Source organism: Cebidichthys violaceus, unplaced genomic scaffold (assembly GCF_023349555.1).
Source record: "Cebidichthys violaceus isolate CVI_PGR_0920_01 unplaced genomic scaffold, fCebVio1.0.p SCAF_52, whole genome shotgun sequence".
In the NCBI taxonomy this organism is placed as follows: domain Eukaryota; kingdom Metazoa; phylum Chordata; class Actinopteri; order Perciformes; family Stichaeidae; genus Cebidichthys; species Cebidichthys violaceus.
The window spans coordinates 243,356-268,295 of NW_027176728.1; the positions used below are offsets into that span (position 1 = coordinate 243,356).

The 24,940-nt window shown below is 42.0% G+C and overlaps 2 protein-coding genes across 2 annotated transcripts; both read right to left on the minus strand.

The window, feature by feature from the left end:
- Positions 1 to 354: 354 nt before the first annotated feature.
- On the minus strand, positions 355 to 10,043 carry LOC137888143 (pyruvate dehydrogenase (acetyl-transferring) kinase isozyme 2, mitochondrial-like). Its single transcript, XM_068731464.1, has 11 exons — positions 9,795 to 10,043; positions 8,701 to 8,842; positions 6,947 to 7,018; positions 6,604 to 6,791; positions 6,255 to 6,344; positions 4,558 to 4,635; positions 4,306 to 4,382; positions 4,030 to 4,128; positions 2,518 to 2,628; positions 2,283 to 2,396; positions 355 to 1,993 (listed from the first exon to the last, which is right to left on the minus strand). Exons 1-11 carry the CDS (start codon positions 9,925 to 9,927, stop codon positions 1,850 to 1,852), a joined length of 1,248 nt encoding a protein of 415 aa, XP_068587565.1. The 5' UTR covers positions 9,928 to 10,043; the 3' UTR covers positions 355 to 1,849.
- A 6,821-nt stretch (positions 10,044 to 16,864) lies between these two features.
- Positions 16,865 to 24,608, minus strand: prr15la (proline rich 15 like a). The gene is made up of 2 exons (XM_068731515.1): positions 24,124 to 24,608; positions 16,865 to 18,850 (listed from the first exon to the last, which is right to left on the minus strand). The coding sequence occupies exon 2, from the start codon at positions 18,815 to 18,817 to the stop codon at positions 18,461 to 18,463; it is 357 nt and encodes a 118-aa protein (XP_068587616.1). The 5' UTR covers positions 18,818 to 18,850; positions 24,124 to 24,608; the 3' UTR covers positions 16,865 to 18,460.
- Positions 24,609 to 24,940: the final 332 nt, after the last annotated feature.

Below are 24,940 nucleotides of genomic sequence, written 5' to 3' on the forward strand. Positions count from 1 at the left end.
CACACACACCTTGTTATATGACTGTGTCCAGACCCTTGAATCCACCCACTCCACTGAGTTCCAGTTTAACCAGTTGACAATTCTGTCTGATATCAGGCAAATAAAACTCAGTGCCTGATTGGACATTGGACAGCCTGCACAGTTCATGGCCTGTGAGACACACACACACACACACACACACACACACACACACACACACACACACACACACACACACACACACACACACACACACACACACACACACACACACACACACACACACACACAATATAAGACTACCGCAGACTGCTGCCACAAACCCTGAATCAGCAGATATGAAATCACCAAATAATATTGAGGACAGAAGGTAAATTACTTTCAGGACGATTTATTTTCCAAACATTTCTTTATAGAAAATAGAAGTCCTCTATTATGAACAGTTCACTTCAAATATACAATAGAATATAGACACTTCACATGTCTGGGTCACACACGTATCTGCAAATACACACAGTGAGTCACTACATCAGTGATATAAGTGATTATCAATATACATACAGCATACAGGGTCAAATACACTCATTGCAGTTTGAACCCGTTACAGGTCTTCAACAACAAACCGATTAAGAGGCGTGCCACACTTTTATCAAAGCCGATTAATGGATAACCATTATTGTCTGCAGAAGACAAGTTTACATAACTCTTTGACATTGTTACAGTACCTGCTAAACATTAACCAGATGATCCTTAATCAGCGTCTGTCTGCCAACCTGTCAAATACCAACGCTTGGTATGTGGCCCTACTCAATTCAATCTATGGTACCCCTCAAGTGTCCCTTTCTTATACCAGTCATGAAAAGCTTGTCACTTCCCATTTGCTACATGCATAGTGTCTTTTCACAATGAACTTCCAAAGGTAGGTTTACTTAGTTTTTAGGTTTACTTGCGCTACACAAGTACTTGGTATGGCTTCGGGAAAGATTGTGTGTTTGGGTTAAAATAAGTATGTTGACTACTTTACTTTTGTTACGTAACAGAGTGACGTAAAAAAAAAAGTAGAGTCAAATAAGTCAACGGTTTCATACGGGACACCAACAGTGGTCTCCTGGGTGAAAGTCCTGCCCTATGCACACTTCCTACTCTTTATCCAGCCAGTTGCTCTGACAGTCTAATAATGATGAGTCGAAAGCCCGGTGGGTGTCATACAGTCGCTAAAGGGTATCAGACGCCGAGGGTCAGAGACCAAGCTTTGATATTGGACGAGTTGGGAGTGAGAACGATTGAAACATCAGGCACCTTAAAGAAAAACGCACTTACTGTCTGAGGAAAACATTCCGCTGGCACTGGCTGAGAAGCACCATAAAAACAACTTCATGAAAAGGAATCAGCAAAACAGGTCGCTAATGTTTGGGTGTAATGTTTCCACAAATTCCAATCTCAATGTTGGTCGGATAATGCCCACAATAAGATACTTTCTTCAAATTGTTCAGCCCTACCATTAGCTCAATTCACCTCTCCATCTCGCTCTGTCTTTCTGGATTTCCACCACTGCGTCTTTGACTATCTTAAACGTCAACCCTGTTGTTCTCTTTCTCTATCCAAACCACACATGTGAAGAAAAAAAGAGAGAGGTACAGGAAGAAGACGCTCGCTTGCAATCCAGGAAGTTCCCAGACGATCAGGACGCAGATGCTCCGTTTTGTTTTTTGTTTTTTATCTCCTCGGACACTTTTGGTCACCTCAGTTCCCGTTCACCGCCGGGGGTAACAGTTCTGGTTCCACGATGCCCCCGTCTCTTGACGGACATTTATTTATGGTCAGCTTGTGAGGGTTTGTGGCAGAAGTCGTGTCACAGGTCATGACCGAATCACTTGGAGGAGCGGTACACAGCAAGGTCCAGTGGCTCCCTGGAGGGAACGCACCAATCGTCCGCCTCCAAACTCAGCTTGTAGTGACGCAAAGCGGTCTTGTTGAAAACTGGCAGCCTCTCCACCGAGTCCGTAGACAACGCCTAGAAACGGACACAGAGAGTAGACGGTCGATGCGAGGATGCTACAGCGATAACCTTGTTAGCGTCATTTGATCGTTAACTATTTGAGGCAGACTTTGGTTTTCGGTTTTAAATTTATCTTGAAATGTCGTCAGAGAAACAAGTCCTGAAACTAAAACCAGCCAGTGCAGTCGTGTTTACTGTAAAGACTTCAGTACATGATGAAATATAATGACAATAACATTTAGAGAACGGGGCCCTGATCGAGCAATATGTCGGTGCATGAATGTGTGTGTAAACAAGATGTTACCTTCAGGTGTATGACCGCGTCAGTGCCGTGACCCTCCATGGAGTAGAGCTGCAAGTCTCCCTGGAAGTAGCGAGTGTAGAGGCGAGAGATGGGCAGACCATAGCCAAACCCCGCCTGCACACACACACACACACACACACACACACACACACACATATATACATATGCACACGTTAGCTCTCCTCGTGTATTAATATTGCAGTTGATTGTGTGTGTTTGTGTGCGAGCTGCTCACCAGTGGGGCTCTGTGCTTGTCTCCGATGGAGGGTCTGGGAGCTGTGGAGTACATGTAGCTGAAGAGACGCTCCGTCTTCCTGAAGGGAACGCCGCCTCCTCTGTCACTCATCTGGAGGAGGACAGAGACGTTATAGGGATAGTTTGGGTATATTTAAGTTTGGTTTGTATAAAGGTACTTATCTATAGTCAGTGTATTTACTACAGTGGATGCCGCAATGTCCCGCTGGGGACAGGCGCAAAAACCTATTTTAGCCACCTCAGTTTAGGTCTACGCTATATTTGGAATATTTTCACCGCTTTATCTTTCCGTCAGTCTCGCCTTCAGTTTAGTTCCCGGTCAGACAATGTTCTAAATATAGCATACACTTTAACTGATATGGATTGTTGTCTACTGTCCCCGTCCACAGCAGTACAATGACATCCCCCCGAAAGGGTTGAGATCTCAATTTGGACACAAAACTCTTTTTATCTTGTTAGCATAATACAGAGCAGGATGACCTGATACGTGTGTGTGTGTGTGTGTGTGTGTGTGTGTGTGTGTGTGTGTGTGTGTGTGTGTGTGTGTGTGTGTAACTCCACCCTTAACAACCACATTCAGTTTCGTCAATGGCAGGCAATTAGGGCAACTTAATAATGCGCTAGTGCGAGTTATTCCTGTCTCAATATGGATGGATGATGTGCCAGGAGCCAGTGATGTCAATAAATAGGCTTGGTATGTGGACGGATGATGATTCTTTGATGACAATGAGGGTTTGTGGGGTTTATGTATCTAATTAAGCAGCTGAACAGAGGTCAGTCAGGGTAACAACAACATTGGGGCAAAGGTTGAAAACGCTTTCAGAATGGGGACAAGAAAAATAACATTTTTACATTACATTACAGTCATTTAGCAGACGCTTTTATCCAAAGCGACTTACAATTCAGTATCTATCTATATACCATACATGCAGCTGCGGGAGCAATTTTGGGGTTATGTGTCTTGCTCAAGGACACATTGACATGAGACTAGTGGAGCAGGAGCCGGGGATTGAACCGTCGACCCTCTGATTGAAAGGTGGCCCCGCTCTCCACTTAACCACGGTCACATTCTTTCTACTCTTTCTTTCCAAAGCTATTTCAGCAATCACTACATAATCACCTTAGGCATACTTGTTATTAGTGTGGCTGTAGTACAGGGAGGATTACTGTGTTTTTTGGAGTGAAGAAGTTTTAGTTGAACCAACTTTGTTTCTATTCTTGGTTTAACAATTTGGGGCATTCGAGTAACACCTTTCTTGTTCATTCAACCTGCGACGTTCCAGAAACCTTCGTCAATGTTGTATTGGTGTATGCTGATGCATTCTGGGGTTTTATGAACGGTTGCTCTCAGTAGGGCTTAAGTCCATGCAGTGCAACAGAAGTACAGGACAAAAACTGCGATTCGAGGAAATGAAGATACATCACCGACATATTGCGGATGTCAAATAAAGACGATTTAAGAGTTATATTTGTATTCAATAGAGTCACTCACCTTGATTGATAGGTCCTCTCCACCCAGAGCGACCATGACTTTGATGGGTGGGAGGGTCCTGCTGGCCTCGTGGTTCTCAATGGTTGCTCTCATGGCATTCTACAGAGAGGAAACACGGAGGCTTATCAGCTGTTGGAACCAGAACGTCACGTCATTCAGGTCAAAAATCTGTCCCTCCCAAGTCGTCCAACTTTATGGAACCGCAATACTAGTTATACTCCCTTACTACTGCAAGGAGTACAATATATATCGTGCAGATGCAGTATCATTTGTTACCTTGAAGAGTTCAAAGAGCATGTGGTACAGGTGAGATGGGACGTATGAGATGTGGATGGGCTCTCTGCTGTTGTTGGCTAGGGGAGGAAAACAACAGTCAAGGCCTAAACGCACACAAACACACATATTAGCAATGGATAAAAAACTCTGAGTGTGTGTGTTTTGGTCGCAGTGCTTTTGTGTGTGTGTGTGTGTGTGTGTGTGTGTGTGTGTGTGTGTGTGTGTGTGTGTGTGTGTGTGTGTGTGTCTTACCATTCATCTGCCTCAGCTCCAGCTCTGGTGCTCCCAGGTAATACTGCTCACACAGCAACTTAGAGCTCTCATAGGCATCTAGAGAGTGACAGGAAGAAAGAAAAAAAAAAACTCCATTCTTTGCACACGCATGGACACGATAAAACCGACATAATGAAAAACAGATGTAATAAATAACAAGGTTATCATCGGTATACACATCCTGGCTGATAAGTGTGATGGATCACAACTAGCTGCTCCGACTCGTTCGGCTTTAACATCGAGACCGGCCCGAACTGGATGAGCAGCCGACCAGCTCTGACCCAATTATCAACCTGCTTTTTTTGATGATGTGGTTTTTATTTTGCTCCTCAGCCAGAGATATACAACGTTAAAGACTGAAATAGTTCCATCCATCCATCCATTCTCTTTAACCGCTTATCCTGTTCAGGGTCATGGGAAGGGCCGGAGCCAATCCCAGCTGACACTGGGCGAAGGCAGGGCACACCCTGGACAGGTAGCCAGAGTACTTTCAAGGTGTTACTATTTTGACACTGCACTGTTTTGTTGGGCCCCTAAGAGTAGGCTTAAGACGTTCCTCTTCGATAACTCTTACAGTTAGGGCTGGCTCAGGTTTATAGTTAGGGCTGGCTCAGGTTTATAGTTAGGGCTGGTTCAGGTTTATAGTTAGGGCTGGTTCAGGTTTATAGTTAGGGCTGGCTCAGGTTTATAGTTAGGGCTGGCTCAGGTTTATAGTTAGGGCTGGCTCAGGTTTATAGTTAGGGCTGATTCAGGTTTATAGTTAGGGCTGGTTCAGGTTTATAGTTAGGGCTGATTCAGGTTTATAGTTAGGGCTGGCTCAGGTTTATAGTTAGGGCTGATTCAGGTTTATAGTTAGGGCTGATTCAGGTTTATAGTTAGGGCTGGCTCAGGTTTATAGTTAGGGCTGGTTCAGGTTTATAGTTAGGGCTGGCTCAGGTTTATAGTTAGGGCTGGCTCAGGTTTATAGTTAGGGCTGGTTCAGGTTTATAGTTAGGGCTGGCTCAGGTTTATAGTTAGGGCTGGCTCAGGTTTGCCTTGGACCAGGCCCTAGATAAACTGCTATAGTCCTAGACTGCCAGGGGACTTCCTAGGATACACTGAGCTCCTCTCTCCTCTTCGCTATCTCCTTCTGTATAAATTCATGTCCCATTAACAAATATTACTAAATTTGTTTCTTCCCCAGAGTCTTTGTGCTTTCTCTCCTCACAGGTTTCCATGGATCAGGGTTACACCTCGACCGTGGCTGTGCTTGTTGCCGGGCCCTACTTGACACCCACTACTACTATTATCAGTCCTATTTCTATTAGTATTACTGTTGCTGTGCATTTTTGTCTCTCTCTCCCTCTCTCTCTCCTTCAACCCAACCAGTCGAGGCAGAAGGCCGTCCCATCTAGAGCCCGGTTCTGCTCAAGGTTTCTACCCATTAAGGGGGGTTTTTCTTGCCACTGCCACTCATGGGGGAACGTTAGATCTCAGTAAATTATAGAGCACAGTCTAGAATTAAGTGTCTGAAGTGAGATAACATCTGTTATGATATGATGCTACAGAAATAAAACTGACTTGACTTGTAATGAGAACATCATGGAATGAAGGGCAAGTGTAAGCTGATATACACCTAATTACCATGGGTCAAAACCACCTGTGACTCCTTCACTCTCTCTCCTCCTTCCTCTTACCTCGCGCAACTTCTGGCACGTCACATATGGAGTCGATACAGCCAATGGTGTTGGGGTGGGCGGGGTTTGTGTTTCCATTGAAGACAAGACCTGCAAGAGAGTCGAGAAAACAGAAATAGTTATAATTTGAGTATGACTACCATAACTAGTAGTAGTTAGTGTGGTTTAAAACAGGTTGACACAATCTGAACTGAACAGAATCTGGCAGCAACTCCAGTGTCCGAACCACCTGGAAGTGTGCGTATAGTTTTGTGAGTGTGTGTGTGTGTGTGTGTGTGTGTGTGTGTGTGTGTGTGTGTGTGTGTGTGTGTGTGTGTGTGTGTGTGTGTGTGTGTGTGTGTGTGCTCACTGTGCTGGTTGATGAGCATGCGGATGGAGATGCGGCTGGTGTAGAAGCGGTCCAGGAAGTACTGGATGTTGTGGTCGGTAACGGCGTCCTGCTGGCCGAATGCGTCTTTGTACTCGATGATTCCCTGAGCCATGGTGGGGACCACCTCGTTGTGCCGGTTCCTGATGGACTCCAAGACCTCCGAAAACCTGGGATCGGTGGGGGACGGAAAGAAGAGGGGATGAAAGAGGAAGAGGAAGGAGGCAGAGTTTAGGTTTGAGGAAAAAGTTGAGAGTGAAACGTTATCCTGTACAGATATATCCCCGGTCTGCTCTTGTTTTTCACATAGGTGTGTTACGCTCACATTTCAAGGACTCTGTGGTCATCTGGGCTCTTGTCCAGAAACTCCAGGATCTCCATCAGGCTCTGGATGTACCTGAGAGAACACAAACACCAGGAGACAGTCACTGGCTATCCACAGGAGACAGCGGTAGCTAGACACGCATGTGATCACATTAACACCACTGCAGCCTGGAGGTATTAACTGTACATTCCTCTGGGCGAGCGGGTCAGAAAAACAGAGAGAGAGAAGGAGAGAGGGAGAGGGAGGAGACAGAGAGGATGTAAACACCATCATCCATCTCCGAGTGCGTGTGTGTGTGTTGACGTGATTCAAAGAAAATAACTCCCACGTGACTATGGTTCCCTGAAACAACCCCCCTCCCACACCCCAACATACAGCAGATTATGAGCAGCTGGTTAGACGTGTCTTCGAGGTTTCTAGTCTCAAGCAAGTCCCAATTTGTTTTCCCTTCAAAATAAGAGTACAAAGAAAATCACAGAGTCTGGTGAGAACTCATTTCCTGTGAGCAATTCCTAGAAAGTTCCCAGAGACACCACAGCATGCTGTCAACATTGTGGAAAACAGAGAGAGAGCTGGCAAAATGAACTGTGTTCATTAATCTACTATATATAAAAATACAAACATAAAATCATACAGCTTAACGTTGCAAGATCGTGTCAGTTTTAAAGACCAAAAAAAAAAAGACCTTTTTTCCGCATTGTTGTGTGTGCCAAACCTCCCTTTACAAGCCAACAACAATGAGGTCAGAGGTCACATGTCCATGACAAAAGATGGAACAAGTCTTGAATTAGCCTCAAAAGTTTGAGAACGAATGTAACCGGAGTGTTTTCAGTTAGCACCGTCAGGTCAAATGACTCATTTCATTAGCGGAGGATACAATCTTTTCGACACCTTTCTTAGTTACTATTTTCTTATGGATACTTCAGTTCAGATTGTGTCAAAGTGAGGCTGCTGATCGGAACGTGCTGTTCCTCTCAGCTGCAATAACAAGCGGGCAGGGCGAGCTACTGAAGAAGAGGAAGAAGGAGAAAGGCGGGGTTAGAGGGGGAACTGGGACAAAGTTCACCCCCCCACCCCACCCCTCCTCCTCCTCTCACTGCTCTGTAATGTGCTATCTGATAATACGCTGTGCAGTGTTGGCCTGCTATTCATCGGAATAGGATTAACAACGTCACAGCTCTTAAGTGAGGACCTACTCTGCAGTTATGAAAAGTGCTTTCAAAGTGTTTCACAAGTGTGAAGGGTCAGAGGACGGTCTGTGCCTGAAGTGACAACAGGAAAATGATACAATAGTTATTATCCAAAGGTGGAATGTCACATTGTACTTTTGTTACTTAATTATAATAAGTTGCTTTTGGAAAGTAATATTATTTCTACTTGAGTAAGATGTTCTATGACTTTTGTGTACCCATTAAATATTTATGTATATATTTGCATTGTTTTGTTTACAACTTACATTTGACGATATATATATATATATATATATATATATATATATATATATATATACACACACACATACATACATACATACATACATACACACATATAGACATTGTTATTTATATTGTTTATTATTTGTATTATACTGTAGGTCACTCATATAATATCATGTAAACACCTATGTTTTTTCTTAACTACTTGTGCTCAGTCCTGTCCATCCTTTACCTTTATTTGTCAAACAAGTTAGTGAGTCATATTTTCTATGAATCAATGCGTGAACCCTTCAGTGATAGTCCATGTCTAGGGCTCACCAGCTCTGGAGCAGCTGGACCGAGGGCGTGGCCAGCAGCCGGTCCGGCAGCACGCTGATCTCCTTCATGATGTTGGACAAACGGACAGGAAGCTCCTGGCGCAGGAAGACGAACGATGTGCGTTCACAGGCGTTGGTCGAACCTGGAGAATTACAAATCAATGGAAAAGGACTTAAAACAAGTTTTTACTAGTCTGATAAAATATTCTAACTCAAGGTCCACTTACTTGCTTTTTACGGTACTTTCAAACGCATCTCATGGTCTTGGTGAGCAAATTGAGATGGCTAACTTTTCATTAAGTGACCTATGGGATTTCAGTCATGGGGGGTTGTGGATTGCTTGCAACTTGCTGATGAAGGCCTTGAGATGTGGTTGAAAGCTTTATGAAACTTGGAAGTGGACCAGGGTCAAGATTTAGCCAATTCATCATGAATCGAATCATGAGAAAAATGTTGGTAATTAGAACACAATATGGGCCTGCATGAAAACTGTTAGTGTGGTTTCACTTTATTTTAAAACAGCACAGCCCTCTGCAGAATGATTAATGCTATCCTCTGAACCTGACTCACATGTACCCAACCTCACATTACATATCTTAAGAGAGCCACTGATGTAAACATGAATAAAACCCCGATACAGAACTGTTGTCCATGAACCACTCCTTCCAAGTGGAGGTTGTCTGATATATTTAGCGGTTTAGTAAACTACTAATTATGCAGCAGGGGACGGCTGTAATACAATTTGAATTATATAATATAACAAAAAAAATGAAATGAAAGCCCTGCTCTACCTTCAGTCTAAAGAACAAGCAATTATTATTATTTTGTGTTTTTGTAATTTGTGTACAGTCCCTCACAAAAGTCATTGTCATCATCATCATCATCATCATCACTCTGAACTGCTTGAACCTGAGCAATGAACACTGGGGATCATCAAGCGTGTGCACAGAAAATATGAATTAAAAAATAAACAAGCGAACGTGCTCAAGACTGGAACATTTCAATTGACGCTATGACGTCTCTCTCACACAAACACAACGCAGAACGTCTCTGCAGGTAAACACAGCTGATCAGCCACACATGAGGCGCGCTCACCGAAATCCAAGAACTGCTTCATGGACAGAGGAGACGGGGAGAACTTGGAGAAATGATCGATGTGTTTGGGCACGTTGGCCTGCGCCGCCGTCTTCATCAGAGACTGGACGAACCGTATTTTACCCGTCATCATCAAAACGAACAAAAACACAAACAGGATAAGAAAACGAGGTATAAAATCCTTGAGTCCGGGAGATGCTGGCGTTTACAGTCTGCTGTCCAAACGCGTGGAACCCGTACTAAATAGAAGGACTCAGCCAATGGGAGAGCGCGCGGGGGGAATCCCACCTACTTATACTCTAACGGTAGTAAACAAGGGGGCACGCGGGTACGTCGCGCTTTACGTCACGTTCCTTCCGTCCGATAAACAGCGCGGATGGAAAAAAGTAGAACCATGCTCTTCTTTCACCACGTCCACACAAACAGTATCAGCTGTACATCGCCGCTGCTCAACGTCAGCCCTGTTTACATGCAGGCTGATCAGAGGACTCCTACTGTGATCTGTGATTAAAGTGTCTGAAAATAAACATGTTTAACTTTAGTTCTCCTAGCTATCTTTGGGCTAACTTGAAAAAAATGGGTTAAATATGTATTTCAATCTTTCTTAAAATACCTTCAGAATAGCAATAACTGTTAAACATGAGTATATGCATTAATATGCATGATATTCTATTCGTAGAAATTAATAAAAGTGCAACATAGATTTTTTTTACCGCGTTGGCCATACCGCATACATACATATGTATTTTTGGGTTTGTTCATGACTTGCTTGTGTCATTTCACATAGGTCAAGCTCGTTTAGCAAATCTACATTCTCTGTGAAGGCAGCTCACTCGTGGAATGCTCTGCCGCCACACACACACACACACACACACACACACACACACACACACACACACACACACACACACAAAACACGTACAAAACATTCAAACACAGCCTTAAGGAGGTGTGCAAGCATTGATGTACTGTCTGTCCTGCCTGCTTGTTTCGCTTATATGTACATTTGTCTTGTTCACTGTTGCTATTTTCCATTGTTGATGTACACATCAAGTCTATCAAGTCTTTAACGTGCCTCAGTGTTATATATGTGCTTGTACTGTAGGTGGGTTTGTTCTGACTGACGCATGCTGCAGCTTGTTATGTCTGCTCTGCTCTATGTCTTATGTACACTTTGCTTTCGCTTATGTGTGTATTGATTTTGTCTATACGTTACTGTCTGCTTATCTATGAATTTTAATTCCATTTTTATTTGAAATTTTGTAATATTAGGTTGCCTTCAAACATCTGGCCGGGGACAGCAGATGAAAATTGTCCCTGCAAAATAAATAAACAAATAAAATAAAACAAATAAAAATGACAATGCCATGTGTTAGGCACACAATCGGTGTACACCTGCACCCACCAGCACATGGGAGAAACGCTTGAAGATGTACATCTCAAGTGATGCTTGATGTCTGTAATGATAAACAGAGTGTGATTTTGTGTTTGCTTGAATTTGAAATACAAAAATGGACAGTATGTGCAGACAGAGACAGAGACACAGGTGTGTGTGTGTGTGTGTGTGTGTGTGTGTGTGTGTGATGGTGTTATGCTGCAGGTCCATGATGCCAGACAAGCCACATAGTGTGAGTATGGGATAGAGATTGTTTTGACTGTTTAGTTCACCATGTTCCTGGACATTTGAATAATTTCAGGCATGTAGAGCGATTTTAAAACCTAAACCTTAATATAAGAAACTGGCTGGTTGGTTTTTGTTTGCGCAAGCACAGAGTTCACTGTTGTGTGTTTTGTTCCTGTTCTGCTACTTATGAGTTATTGATCTTCAGTCATGCGTAAATAAATTAATTCATATCAGTCATCAGAAGATAACAACCCATAATCCCATTTGATAATCATATCAAACCCTGATAAAATGAATACAGACTAATCAAAGTCTTTCTTTTCTTACAGGTGGGGCTGGAGAACTCCACTCTGTTGCATCACAGCTTCACATGTGTAGCTGGATCAGTGTTGTGTTGTGCAACTGCTGTGTTGCTCTCCCGTTCCAGTCAGCAGCACATTACTCCCAGTAGTTCCCCCAGGACTCAGCTAGGACAGAAGGCAGCCGTGTGTGTACTGGTGGTTCCGTTAGCTGTTAGCTGTTAGCTGTTAGCCAAACATATTGTCCAAAACAATAAATGTTAGATAAAATCACAACAGGTGATGTATGCAACTATATTTGGCTGTAAAACGCACACAATACAATGTGTAATGGGAGATTAGGAGATTTTGGAGATGAGATTTTTATGAAATTTGGTTTGTTTTAAACATGAGAATTTCAACATGACATGACTTATTGGAATTAAAAACAAAAAATTTAAAACTTAATTATAATGAACATGAGATGTTCATTGGCTTCCTCCCATCGTGTTGAGAAGACATACTGAAAACTGTTTTTATTAAATTATTTTCATTTATTTTATATTTTCAAGTGTCAAAACAAGGGATGCAAGATATTTCCTTATTGCAGAGCATGAATACATTATGAAATATATATGTTTATTTCGAAGTAGGCTACAAAACATGTCAACAATGTTGACATTCTGCACATTACGCTAATGCCTGGTTCCTTCTTCTGCGGAAAAGCGTGTGCAGAGCTGCTGCAGAGATGGTAGGGGAGCTTGCAGAGAGACATACGTTTGATTGGACATCAGCAATTTATTAATTCTAGCCACAGGAGCTCCTCCTCATAATCCAGCCATGGATTTGTGTTGTGCCAACAGCGAGGATTTTTTACAGGTAAACTTTCTTTTTACAGATGCTGTTTTGAGGGCATCCGAGAGAATGTAGAAATCTACATGTCCGCCGCTTTCAAGCATCTAGGCCCCAGCCAGAACCGATGGTGGGGGCCCCTCATACATACAATGTCAATTGTCTTTCAATTATCTATATGATTCTTTGCTATCATACTCAATGCTATTATCATATTTTGCCGCTGAGAGTTCTGGGAGAGGATGTGGACATGGTGGAGGAGTACAAGTTCCTGGGTGTCTCCATCGACAACATCAACGCTGTGTACAAGAAGGGGATGAGTCGACTCTTTTTCTTGAGGAAACTTCGATCCTTCAACGTGTGCAGCAAGATGTTGGAGATGTTCTACCAGTCTGTTGTGGCCAGTGTACTGTACTTCTCCGTAGTCTGCTGGGGAGCAGCATTGGAGCCGGAGACACCAACAGACCTAACAAACTGGTTAAGACAAACTGGACAGTCTGGAAAAGGTGGTGGAGAGGAGGAAACTATTATCCATATTGGATAACCCGGACCACTGGTATCTATCTATCTATCTATCTATCTATCTATCTATCTATCTATCTATCTATCTATCTATCCATCTATCCATCTATCCATCTATCTATCTATCTATCTATCTATCTATCTATCTATCTATCTATCTATCTATCACATACCTGGCATCCAGCATTCCTCAGAGGGCCTTTTTTGCAACGCTTCCAGATGTAGTTATATGACAATGCCGGCCATCAAGAACTTCTTCCACACAAATGCTTATTAAGACTCCACACCGAACTGTAACTTCACTAGTTGTAATTGGTTGACACCCATGAAAAAGGTGTTTGCTCAGTTCTGTTCTATTTGTGAAATGGACTTGTTTACGGCCATTTGACATTAGATTTATTTATTTTTTGGCAGGTAACCTGACTTAATGTGACTTTATGGCAACAGCCAAAGGATTGAAATGTTCTGGGATGACAGATATTATCGTGATGTTCGACATGTTATTACATAATATCCAATGTTTTAAAATATATAGAATATAGATTATACAATATAGTTTTGTATCTTGTGTTTATCTTCATCTGTTATGATGACGTTTTTTTGTAATTTCATTTAGATCAAATTTCTGTTATGTTTTTAATTTGCATAAATTGTGTAATTTATTTCATAGTTTAAATCATTGTTTGTTGATCGTCTGATAAATGTCGATGTAGTTGTTGAATGTCTACTAAACCTTCACTTTTCAACTTTGAAAAACCTTAATTTAAAATTAAAGGTCTACAGACAAATAGATGTATAATATACATCTGTTGAAGCCAAAAACTAATTTAATTCCACCAAGCTGTCTGCCGGCTTAGCAGCGGCTGAGTTGAGGTACAGTTTTGTGTGTACTGATAGTTCATCCATTAGCCGTGTCTACAGGTAGTTTCAGGTTATGTTAGCCTAACACACAGCTAACTGTTATCCCCCTAACTGTGGGTGCATAGAAGCAGGTGCCGGGTCACCCAGCACCCAGCTGTGTTATGAGTAGCTGCCCCTAAAGGGCAGGATACGAGTAATGAGTGGGGAGTTAGCGGGCAGTCAACGGCAGTATAAAACAGGCAATAACAGGTGTTTTGAGAAAGTGTGAATTACTGCAACTACGAGAGGTCCTTGAGCATGCAGCCATAACTGAGGACCCAAAATATAGCGCAGTTTGCTGTAGCAGAGTGTGAGATTAGCTGTGGACAGACACAGGGGTGCACACAGCACTCACAGACGCAAACACCCGCTCAAGAGATTACATCTGGCAGGGATTACAATGATTAGACATTTACAATTTACAAATGATGCAAGTTTGCCGTGTGAGTATGCAATGCTTTGTCAGGCGGGATCAAGTTTGAACATTTGATGTTATCAGTTCCTTTGGTGATGATCTGCCAGGGGATGTTTTGCATTTTGGAAGTCATTTTGGAAGGGCATATTTGTACGATGATTTAAGTGGTTTTCAGGCAACATAAACACGATTTCTACACTCATATTGCTAAACATAAACTGTAAACAACTGGAACATGAAGTGTTTACTGCAGTTAATTTTTAAAGGTTGCGTTTGCTGTGGTTATCATGAAACAGACCTACTGAAAATTGACTTTAAATTTAGTTTCACAAACTTAGTTCAGGAACAGGGACCACGCCCAGAACAACGGGGGACTCTGCACCACCAGAGCTTCCAAAGAGACGGCCCCCCTCTTCAGTATCCATTCCTCCAGTTCCCGCCAGCCATCGGACATTGACGGTCCCCCATCGCTCACTCAACCTCCCTTCTACAACCCTCCTCGTTTTCTTCCTTACATCCCTTCATCACTACCCTACATCCCTCTACCTCGACCCCTACATCCCTTCATCCCTCTACCTCTATCCCAACCCCACATCCCTTCATCCCTCTACCTCGACCCCTACATGTCTTCATCCCTCTACCTCTATCCAGACCCTACATCCCTTCATCCCTCTACCTCGACCCCTACATGTCTTCATCCCTCTACCTCTATCCTGACCCTTCATCCCTCTACCTCGACCCCTACATCTCTTCATCTCTTCATCTCTCTACCTCTATCCCAACCTTACATCCCTTCATCCCTCTACCTCGACCCCTACATCTCTTCATCTCTCTACCTCTATCCCAACCTTACATCCCTTCATCCCTCTACCTCTATCCCAACCCCTACATCCATTCATCCCTCTATCTCGATCCCTAGATCCCTTCATCCCTCTACCTCTATCCCGACCCTACAGCCCTTCAATCCCTCTACCTCTACCCCTACATCCCTTCATCCCTCTACCTCTATCCCAACCCTACATCCCTTCATCCCTCTACCTTGACCCCTTCAGCTTCCAAAATCTAACAATCATTCCATCATGCAATAAACCTCGAAACTCATACTGTTATTGTTATTATTATATCCTTGTTAGTGTATTAACTTGATGAAAGTCTCTTGTTCAGGAGGAGGTGCACACAGTGATCATTGGTGCAATTAATGCAACTAAATTACTATATAAGTGTACATATTCCACTCTGTTTATGTATATGTTTATGGTTACAGCAGTCAGACTGATTGCTTCCAAAATTATCGTAATCTCCCACCCTGGATGTCATTTAAGAATAAAAGTTTGACAGGTGAACACAATTTATTTATATATTTAAGTTTTGTTAAGGTGAACTTGCTCGGCAATATGATTAGGAGGACTCACGATGAGGTTCAAGGACCTCATAATTGACAAAACCAAAATTTTGTGGGGGGGAGGATCTCTGGAAAAATGGTTATTCGACCTGCAGAACATTTACTGACAAGTATGAATGCAGAAAAATATCACGGTGGTGTTTTCCTCATAGGCTGAGTGTGAATATAGAGTTGTTGTTTGTTTTTTTTCTGAGAAAAATACTTACCTACTGGTCTCTGACCTCTTCTGAAAGGCCCTGTCAGCGCTTTTCTGCCAGAGAAAACGCTATACTCATACCCAGTACATGTTGCCATTGAATACCCGGTTGTTGCTGATGAGGCTGTCTTCCATAGGTGGGTGGCGATGTTGTAAATAGTCCGCAGTGGAAATGTTGCATAGTTTAGAAAACCTACGGTTACCCCTTGCAACCTTGAACGCAATGGATTTTGAAGTGATATGGGGAAAAGCTGTACAGCGACACACACACACACACACACACACGCACGCACGCACGCACACACACACACACACACACACACACACACACACACACACACACAGACGTTTGAGTTGAGTGAGTGCATTGAGTTAGAGAGGAGACGAGTGTCCTCTGCTCTTTGGATTCTATTGCATGGTTTTGTGGTTGAGTGCGTGGCCTTATTGTTTATGATATTAGCTTTGACGATGTGTATGCAAAGCGTGTATAGCCTATAGTTGATTGCCTTGGATTGCATCCATGAACTCTTGTAGGCCTGTATTGAGTCTGGGTAAGACTTCAGCACAATAACACTGGAGCACCAGGGGGTCCATAAAGTAATGTCCCAACCTTGTCATTTACTTCTGGCAACAGAAAAAGTTGCAGGTTGACCAACAAAAATACGTTGTCCCTGCTGCCCTCTAGAGAAGGAATCTTCATGAGGTTTTTAGATGAAGTGAGGCTGCCCCCTTGTGGTTTGAAGTGACCACAGCAGCACCGTGAAGACACTGTGTATACATTTGAAACCGTTATTTAACATGCAAATCTTTTTCACTACTGATATATGTTAGACCTGGAGTGAATGGAAGACTAAGAATAAAATACAGTTATGAACAAAGCATTTACCTTTAAAATCAGACATTTTATTTATACAACAATTCATTGTTAAAAAAAACTTCATTGCAGCTGAATGATTTTAGCAACTGTGGGAGAACTTTAGCAGAACAATAGATAATCAAACTGTTTGCATTCATCCAGAATCAAAACTGGTACTTGTAAGTGTTAGTGTGATTGGATGTTATTGCTATAAAAGAGATTATATTCAGAAAACATGCTTTTGAGGCAAACTGTCACCTAATAATCAGAGTAGAGGAGTGTTTGAATGAACAATCTAAATCTATTGACGACTGTAGATTCTGATTAGAGCAATGCTGCCCTCTGCTGGGCGTTGACTGGCAACAACAACATGTGCGGCTGTTGGCTGTGTGATGTGGTTTTATAGGCATGCAGTGTGTTTGTATTCCAGTGAAGGCTAGAGGGTGTGTAGCTATAGATACTACTGCTGATATGCTGAGCAGTAGTATCTGAACTAAGTTCAGTAAACACTCATTGATATAAAGATTCACAGCTCCCCTGTTGGACTAACAAAGCAACAACTTGTGACTTTTCTGCATTTCTGGTTCAAGTATTAAATGCTGATTAAATAACAAGACATCAATTTTGACTTAGTTTAGTCAACAGAGACAAAGTGTTTCAGTTGGTTTTAAAAGTATAATAATTATAAGACCTATGAATACATGAGTAGTGCAAGACTAGTGCTTAAATTGTTATAGTAGAGGCTGGTAAAGTGCTTGTCCAATAGTGACTTTTCTACACATCAACTTAAGGAGACTAATTTACATTGATTGTAAAAAAAAACATGTTTTGCCACAAATATCATCAATTAACCAATCTAATTGGTAAAGGTGTATGTACTAACGAAATATATATCTCTGAATCTTATTATTTATCTCCAATCCAATCAAGAGAGACCTGTCAATTTGACATCTTCAGGTTAATGTTTGTGTCGTTTTTAAAAATGTTGTTGTGAATTATACTTTGCCCTCCAAAGCCCATTTTTGGATCCTGACCCTGAGTTCTTACAGATACATCACAGTCTCACACAAGGTCCAAAGGTCCAGTTATAGGGGCCATCCTTACACAGCTGGGTTGCTCTACTAGTTAGATAATCCATCCAGTCCAACGGAAAAGGCTACAGGTGTGATACCGGTGCATCTAAACTTAGAGAGTGGACTAAATGTGAGCTGGAGAGCTTGTACTGGAAAGGTTTTAGGGTCAATCCCTACAATCACCATTGTTTTATTATCAAGTAGATAAAGTAGAAACCACCAGCAGTGCCTCACGATGCAGCTCCTCGAGTGGCCTTTGGATGTTTCTTGTATTGAAGTGAATGGGAAACTTCTCTATAGAAATATAAACTCGGCCCATGATTTTCAAGTCAGAAGTTAAAGTCTAGATTTCACTTATTCTAACAAGTCTCTTAATGGTCATTTTAAAATTGGTGCCCTTCCAAGAAGATGTTATGGTTAAAAGTTTCCCAAAATGTAGGCTTCATCAACTGATAGCAAGGGAAGAGAGCTGTAAACATGAACGGCCCATTTTAAACTCTCCCTATGAATGCGTCGCAATTCATTTTTAGAATACTCGCGTGTTCCTGTCACTTCCCAGCCCGCTGGTTTTCGTCTCTCGAAGGGTCACCCCCAGGAAACATCTCCGGGTTCTCTGCCAGCGTGGCTCGCACTTTCTTCTTCTCCTTAAACCTCCCGGAGTGAGACACCTTGACGTGGCGCCCCTTGCTTGTTTTATCCATGATCCTCTCCAGTCGGGCGTCCAGCTGGGGGTCTTGCGCCACGTCCTCCGGGTGGGCGGCAGCTCCCGCGGCTGTGACGGACCCATGCTGGCCCGTGGCAGCGTTGGAAACAAACTCCGCGGGGATTTCATACAGGACCTTGGGCTGGGATTTTTTCCTCTTCAGGAAAGTCAGCTTCCACCAACTTGGAGACGGCTCTGCCATGATGGATGGATGAATGAAGGGATGGATAGAGGGCTGAGGAGAGGGTTAAAAAATTAGGTTTATATACATAAGAAATAGGCTGGGTAAGAGAAAAACAATATACTACTCTTACTTGTCTTTATATGAGTTTGTGTTATGTGTGTGTGTGTGTGTGTGTGTGTGTGAACCTACCTGTCCACCCATGACACTGTTAATATTTCAGTGTAATTCAATCACCTCCATATGCTGTGGATGCACACATGCTCAGGTAACAGGGTGTGTGTTGGTGTGTGTGTCACATCAGAGAGTGTTTGCGTGTGTTATAGAGAAAGAGAAACACATATGAAGCCAGGCTAATGGATATGTAGATTATGTATGTATGTAAGTGTGTGTGTGTGTGTGTGTGTGTGTGTGTGTGTGTGTGTGTGTGTGTGTGTGTGAGATCACATTTCACAGAGCTGATCTTTCCTGCTGTTCATTCAGCTTCCGAGAGATGATCAGCGAATATGAATCCTTTGCGGCCATATGTGATAGCGTGAGACAGGGGTCAACAGTGGGAGAATTACGTGAGTCAGAGAGTTATTAGAGCCTTTAACCATGAATGGACAGACTCTTGTTTGTTCAATCTTCCCACGCACAGTTGAAAGTATATCTCATGTGAAGCACCACTAAGAGACAAAGCACTAATCTTTTGAGCAAAATGTACCCACTCGTGTACGTTTTGCTCAAAAGATTTGTATATAATAAACAATCTGAGATCCCAATATGATCAGAGTCCTAATACAGTAATTCACTTCCCAACACTGATGTTAACAGAGAGGAATAGAGCTGAAACAAGTGGTTTAATAACCACAGATAAAGTCCATGCATTGACATTACTTCACACCTGAATAAAATAAATGTAAAGCTGCAGGACAATTCAGTTTATTTTTTTTTAAATTAAGTACTTTATTTTAAGATGCTTTCTGTTATGTATTGTATTTTTTAAATCCAGCCCCCAGCAAAGAACATTTATTTATTTTTAGAATATTTATTCTTCATTATTCATCCAGTTCAATTTGAAAACTGACAATACATATTGTTGAGATATTATTCAATTGAACTTTCTTTATTTCATTTGACAGTCAGTAGTTGACTACATACAGACGTTGATACAACTGTTGGCGACTTCAATATATATTGACACTAAATCAAAGTGCAAGTAAAACATTACTTTGATGTTCCGGACCTTTGCATGAGGACATTCTCTCTAACTGGACCTCGCTGAATTTGCATTTAATACCCCTAGGCGTAACGTATGCTTGAGACACCGTGGTCATCACTGTGCTGCTATAACAGCTTACACCTCTTCTGGTTTTGGGCTTTCCTCCAGATGTGCTGCAAAGGACACATGTGATCAGTGGCGGACTCAGGCTGTCTGAGGGACAGGAGCGGAAAACATATGAAGGGCACCAGCTGCACGCAGTGAGGCACTAGAACGCGGAGACTATGTGTTCTTCACTGGAAGGGTATCCTAAAGGGAAATTCATCATTCTTCAGCTGTGTCACGTCAAACTGGGTTTCCTTAAAAAGTCAAGGAGAGAACTCTTTTTTTTCCCACTATGAGCTGAATTTATTACATTATGCAAACGAATGACATATATGTAATTATGTATGATATATATGACAGATATATGTATGTTTTGTGCTGATTATCAATTGTTAGCATGCTAACATGCTAAACTAAGATGGTGAACATTAGCATTAGTATTAGCATGATGTTAGCATTCATCTCAAAGCACCACTGGGTCTAAATGCAGCATACAGAGCCACTAGCATAACTGTAGTCATTAACTTTGGACAGGATCACACTATATTCTCCTTGCTCCTTCATGCTAAACTAAAATATTCTCCTGAGGTCTTTAGCTTCATGTTTAGCATTCAAATCTTCAGGTCTTAGAGATGCAGTGTGTAGGATTTTATTCAACTTCAGCTAACTGTCCCAGCTGGCATGCAAACTGACTGCAGGTCAGCTCCTGATTGCCTCCGGGTCCCTTTTCTAGCAGCTGAGCAAACAGAAACTAACCCACATTGTTTTATTGTTTCTTTTCTTCTCTCCCGCTCTCTCTTTTCTCTATTTCATGAAGACGTGATACGCTCAGCTTGCTGATTATTGTTTGGCTCCCTTTGTCCCTTTTGATGTAGATTCTATACAACGTTGAAGTGACCGAGAGTATCGACTTCCTAGCCGCTCTATGTTTGACTTCCTGCCCAGTGGGAGGGAGGTTGGCGGGGGTAGCGGCCATTTTGCTGCTTGTAGTGCAGAAAATGTAGTAACAAATGAAAGTAATAACCCCTCCCACCCCCTGTTTTACGCTTCAAGTCTATTTTTTAAACAATACACCCCTACACCAGGTGGCAACCTCCGGTTTTGAATAGTGAAGCCAATGCAGAAGTGCCTAAATCTTGCATTCTCTCTACTGACCATCAGGGGGCGACTCCTCTGGTTGTATAGAAGTCTATGAGAAAATGACTCTACTTCTCTCTTGATTTATTCCCTCAGTAAACATTGTAAACATGAGTTTATGGTTTCAATCTCTAGTTTCAAGTCTTCTTCAATACAGCATGATGTTCATTTAGTAAATTATGGCCCATTTAGAGTCAAATAAAGCATAAAACAGGGTATGCTTTAGGGCGGGGCTTACTGTGATTGGCAGGATGCTACCTGTTTACAACATCTCTACGTCACTCTTCCGCAGCCCAAATATGGTCACTTCTGTTCAACAAAAAGCCAAGATGGCTTCGGCCGCCATCCAAGATGGCGACAGCCCTAATCCAAGATGGCGATGGCCAAATCACTGTACATTTATTGCCACTAGACATCTTCACTGCTAACCTTTCCCTCTGCTGCATCGCCAACAACTGTCTGCCCTGAGCACAGCACAGCCACAGTCTCTCTCGCTCAACCACGCATTAGCTACACACACACTGCCACTGCCTAATCGAGCCACAATCTATTCATCAGTGTTGATGAAAAAATAGTACTACTGGACCGGTACAAATCAAAATTCAAAATGTTTGAATGTTTGACCTCTCGCAACCACGAGAGGTCCTTGATCATCCAGTCATAAATGAGCACGAAACATATCAGGCTGATGGGTCCAGTAGTATGCTACATTAGCTGTGGACAGACAGACAAAGGCACACACGCACACCTGGTAGAGATAATGAAATACAAAAGTTTATATATTGTATAAATGCAACAAAATGATATGGGAGATTATTGCGATAATCCAGTAGAACCTATTACAACTAAAGAAAACGATTAAAAGTGTTTTGAAAGCAAACAATCAATACATTTCAATTTGTAAACAGTCTGTGGTCACTGTGGGTACCATTGTCTGGGTGTTGTCACTGTGTTACCAACCACCATGTTGTGGTTGGTAACACAGTGACAACACCCGTGTGTGTGTGTGTGTGTGTGTGTGTGTGTGTGTGAGAGAGAGAGAGAGAGAGAGAGAGATCAAACATGGGAGGGAGTGTTCAAAGGTTGCCATGCCAGGCAGGTAAATGACTACTGGACCAAAACGTGTTATTTAAAACTCTTCATCCATCCACTGAATTAAAATGTAAAAGGGCCCTAGACACTTAACCCCAAATTTCTCCCGTAGCTGTTCCCTGTAGGATACCCTGCAGTTAGCTGCCTACGGTGTATAAATGGGTATGAATTTTAGATATCCCTGATGGACAGGTGACACCTTGGTAGCCCCTGTCATCACTGTATGAATGGGTGTGAATGGGTGAATGAACATGTAGTTTGTCCAAAACAAGTATTTTGGTGCTGGCGGAAACCTTGTACGTCCAAAACCAGTTACTTTTTCTTAGCACTGCGTCGTCTTTACATCTGGTCAGATACTTGCATGTGTCATTATATTGTTCTGATTTTACAAAAAATCAAGATCAAATGGAGTTGCGTGGTTTTTTAAGCGTGATACGTGTTTGGTCCATCACTGATTATTATTATCAATGATTGACCGGCTTGAGGTCGGCCAACCTTTCAGAGCCAAGTGCTTGTTCGGATAAGGCCAATTGTGAACTGGATCGCGATACTTTGCCATTTTGTGTGTCCCCAGAAAGTTTTAGTAAATTCTGCAATATACACGCAGATCCTCAAACCACGCTGAGGAACCAACATACGACATTATTGCCACTAGTGAACCGACCATCGTGGACCACTGCATCACAAAACAATCTACCTGCTGGAGAGTAAGACCACAGCAGAGACAAATCTGATCGTTGGAGTTGCCTCGCAACCTCTTGAAAGTCCCAAATCACCAACATTTATCAGGGATTGTTCGTATAAACTTGAGCACAACAAATGATTATGTAACTGTAAGGCAACCCCTCTTGTCCCAATTCATACATTGACTTTGTATTTTTAAAAATAAAAAAACCCCGGAAAAGTGAAGAAAATGCGTGGTAGATTTGTGAAATTGAAAGCCACAGTTTGTTTTCCTCTTCCTGGGAAAATTCATGCTGAAACATGACTTGTTTAATAAAGTTTTTGAAGTTGTGCCAACTACGAAACTGTCGACTCATATGTGGTTTTGGTTGATCCACACAGTGATATTTATTTCAGTAAAAGTGCAAATACAATAATGTCAAAATACTCATTTACAAGTAAAGTTTCCAAACACAAAATCCAACTTTAGTAAAAGTACAGAGGTACAAGCAGCAATGCAGGAAAATAGCACCTAGACTAGTTTATTATTACGTTTGAAACTTTTAGATTGCTTATACTAATTTTTAAATTTTTATCTAATCTTTACTTCTTATGAAATATTTGGCATCTTGACCACTTTATTTTATTATTTAAATGAAACCAGCTTGCTGTTAGCAAGTCACATTTGTCAGTCAAATTTCACAAAAGTTGAACTTGGCAAAAAAAAGATAATTAGAAAATATCCTGTATGTAACGTTTCGAGTAAATCTGCTCATCGTGGTGATTTTATTGGAATTGACTGATTTGGCCGTTGCTACAGTGATCGTGCTACAGGTTCTTCCGGTGGACATTTGCCTCATAAATTTCATGGGAATATGTTCATTAGGCTTTGATATTTTTTTTAAAGGGGATGCACAGCACTGTATGAGTTATTTGGAAACATGACCACTTGACACGCACATTTATTTAGTGATATGTTTGCGTGACATCTTAATCTGAGAAGAAACTATAGTTCAGCTGTTGGATAAAAGTAGACATATATAAAGTAGCATAACATGCTGTACTTGTATTTAAGAACAGTACATCGTTACTTTCCACCACTGACTTTGCAATGCCATAGACTCACCTGTTTGAAATGTCTCTTTCCAGCTGTGGTCGACTTCAGCAGGGTTCAGGATCAATGTCCAGCCTCTTCACTCCAAAACTTGTTCAACTTCAAAATTCAGCCTTCAAGCCCCCTCCCAAAAAACGCTTTGTGAAACCGCATTCAACTTCCACCGTCCTGCTGATCTCTGTTATACTTCTGTGCTTGTATGTAAAAGTAGCTATTTGAGAGGTCTGTGCTTCTATGGGTTAATGATAAACTGTCTCACCTTTTTATTCCCTGTTTCTTCCATAATCCATTCTTCACCTAAAACTACACTATACTAGGAATGCTAAATTGCTTGGTGTTGTCATCCTGCTGCAGGGTTTAGAAGTTGCACTTCAAGTGAGAGCTAAAATGCCTTGTTGGCAGTCCACACTACAGCATGATCACCGTCCCTCTGGACCGGTTTGTCATTTATTCTAGTGCTCTCTAGTTTCCCGTTCACGTTCACTCCTGTCTGTCCTCTCCTAGGTGCTGAGTTACAGGTGCAGTGGTTGGCCCCTCCCTCTGACACACACAGACACACACGCAAATACAAACCTTACTATACTTGTGAGGGCTTTGGCTGAACTCACAATATTGACTACAATATAACCAACCTTCACTTTAACACATGACTCCAATCCAGGACTTGGTCTTATCTAAGCCTTCGGTCATGTCAACGTATTAACCAGATTATCTTAATAGATCATGTATAAGAAATGGACGTAGTCATCGTGATGTCACCCATTGGTTTGTGGACTGCCGTTTTGAAACCTTGAATTCAGCGATTTGGCCACCGCCAACTTGACTTTTT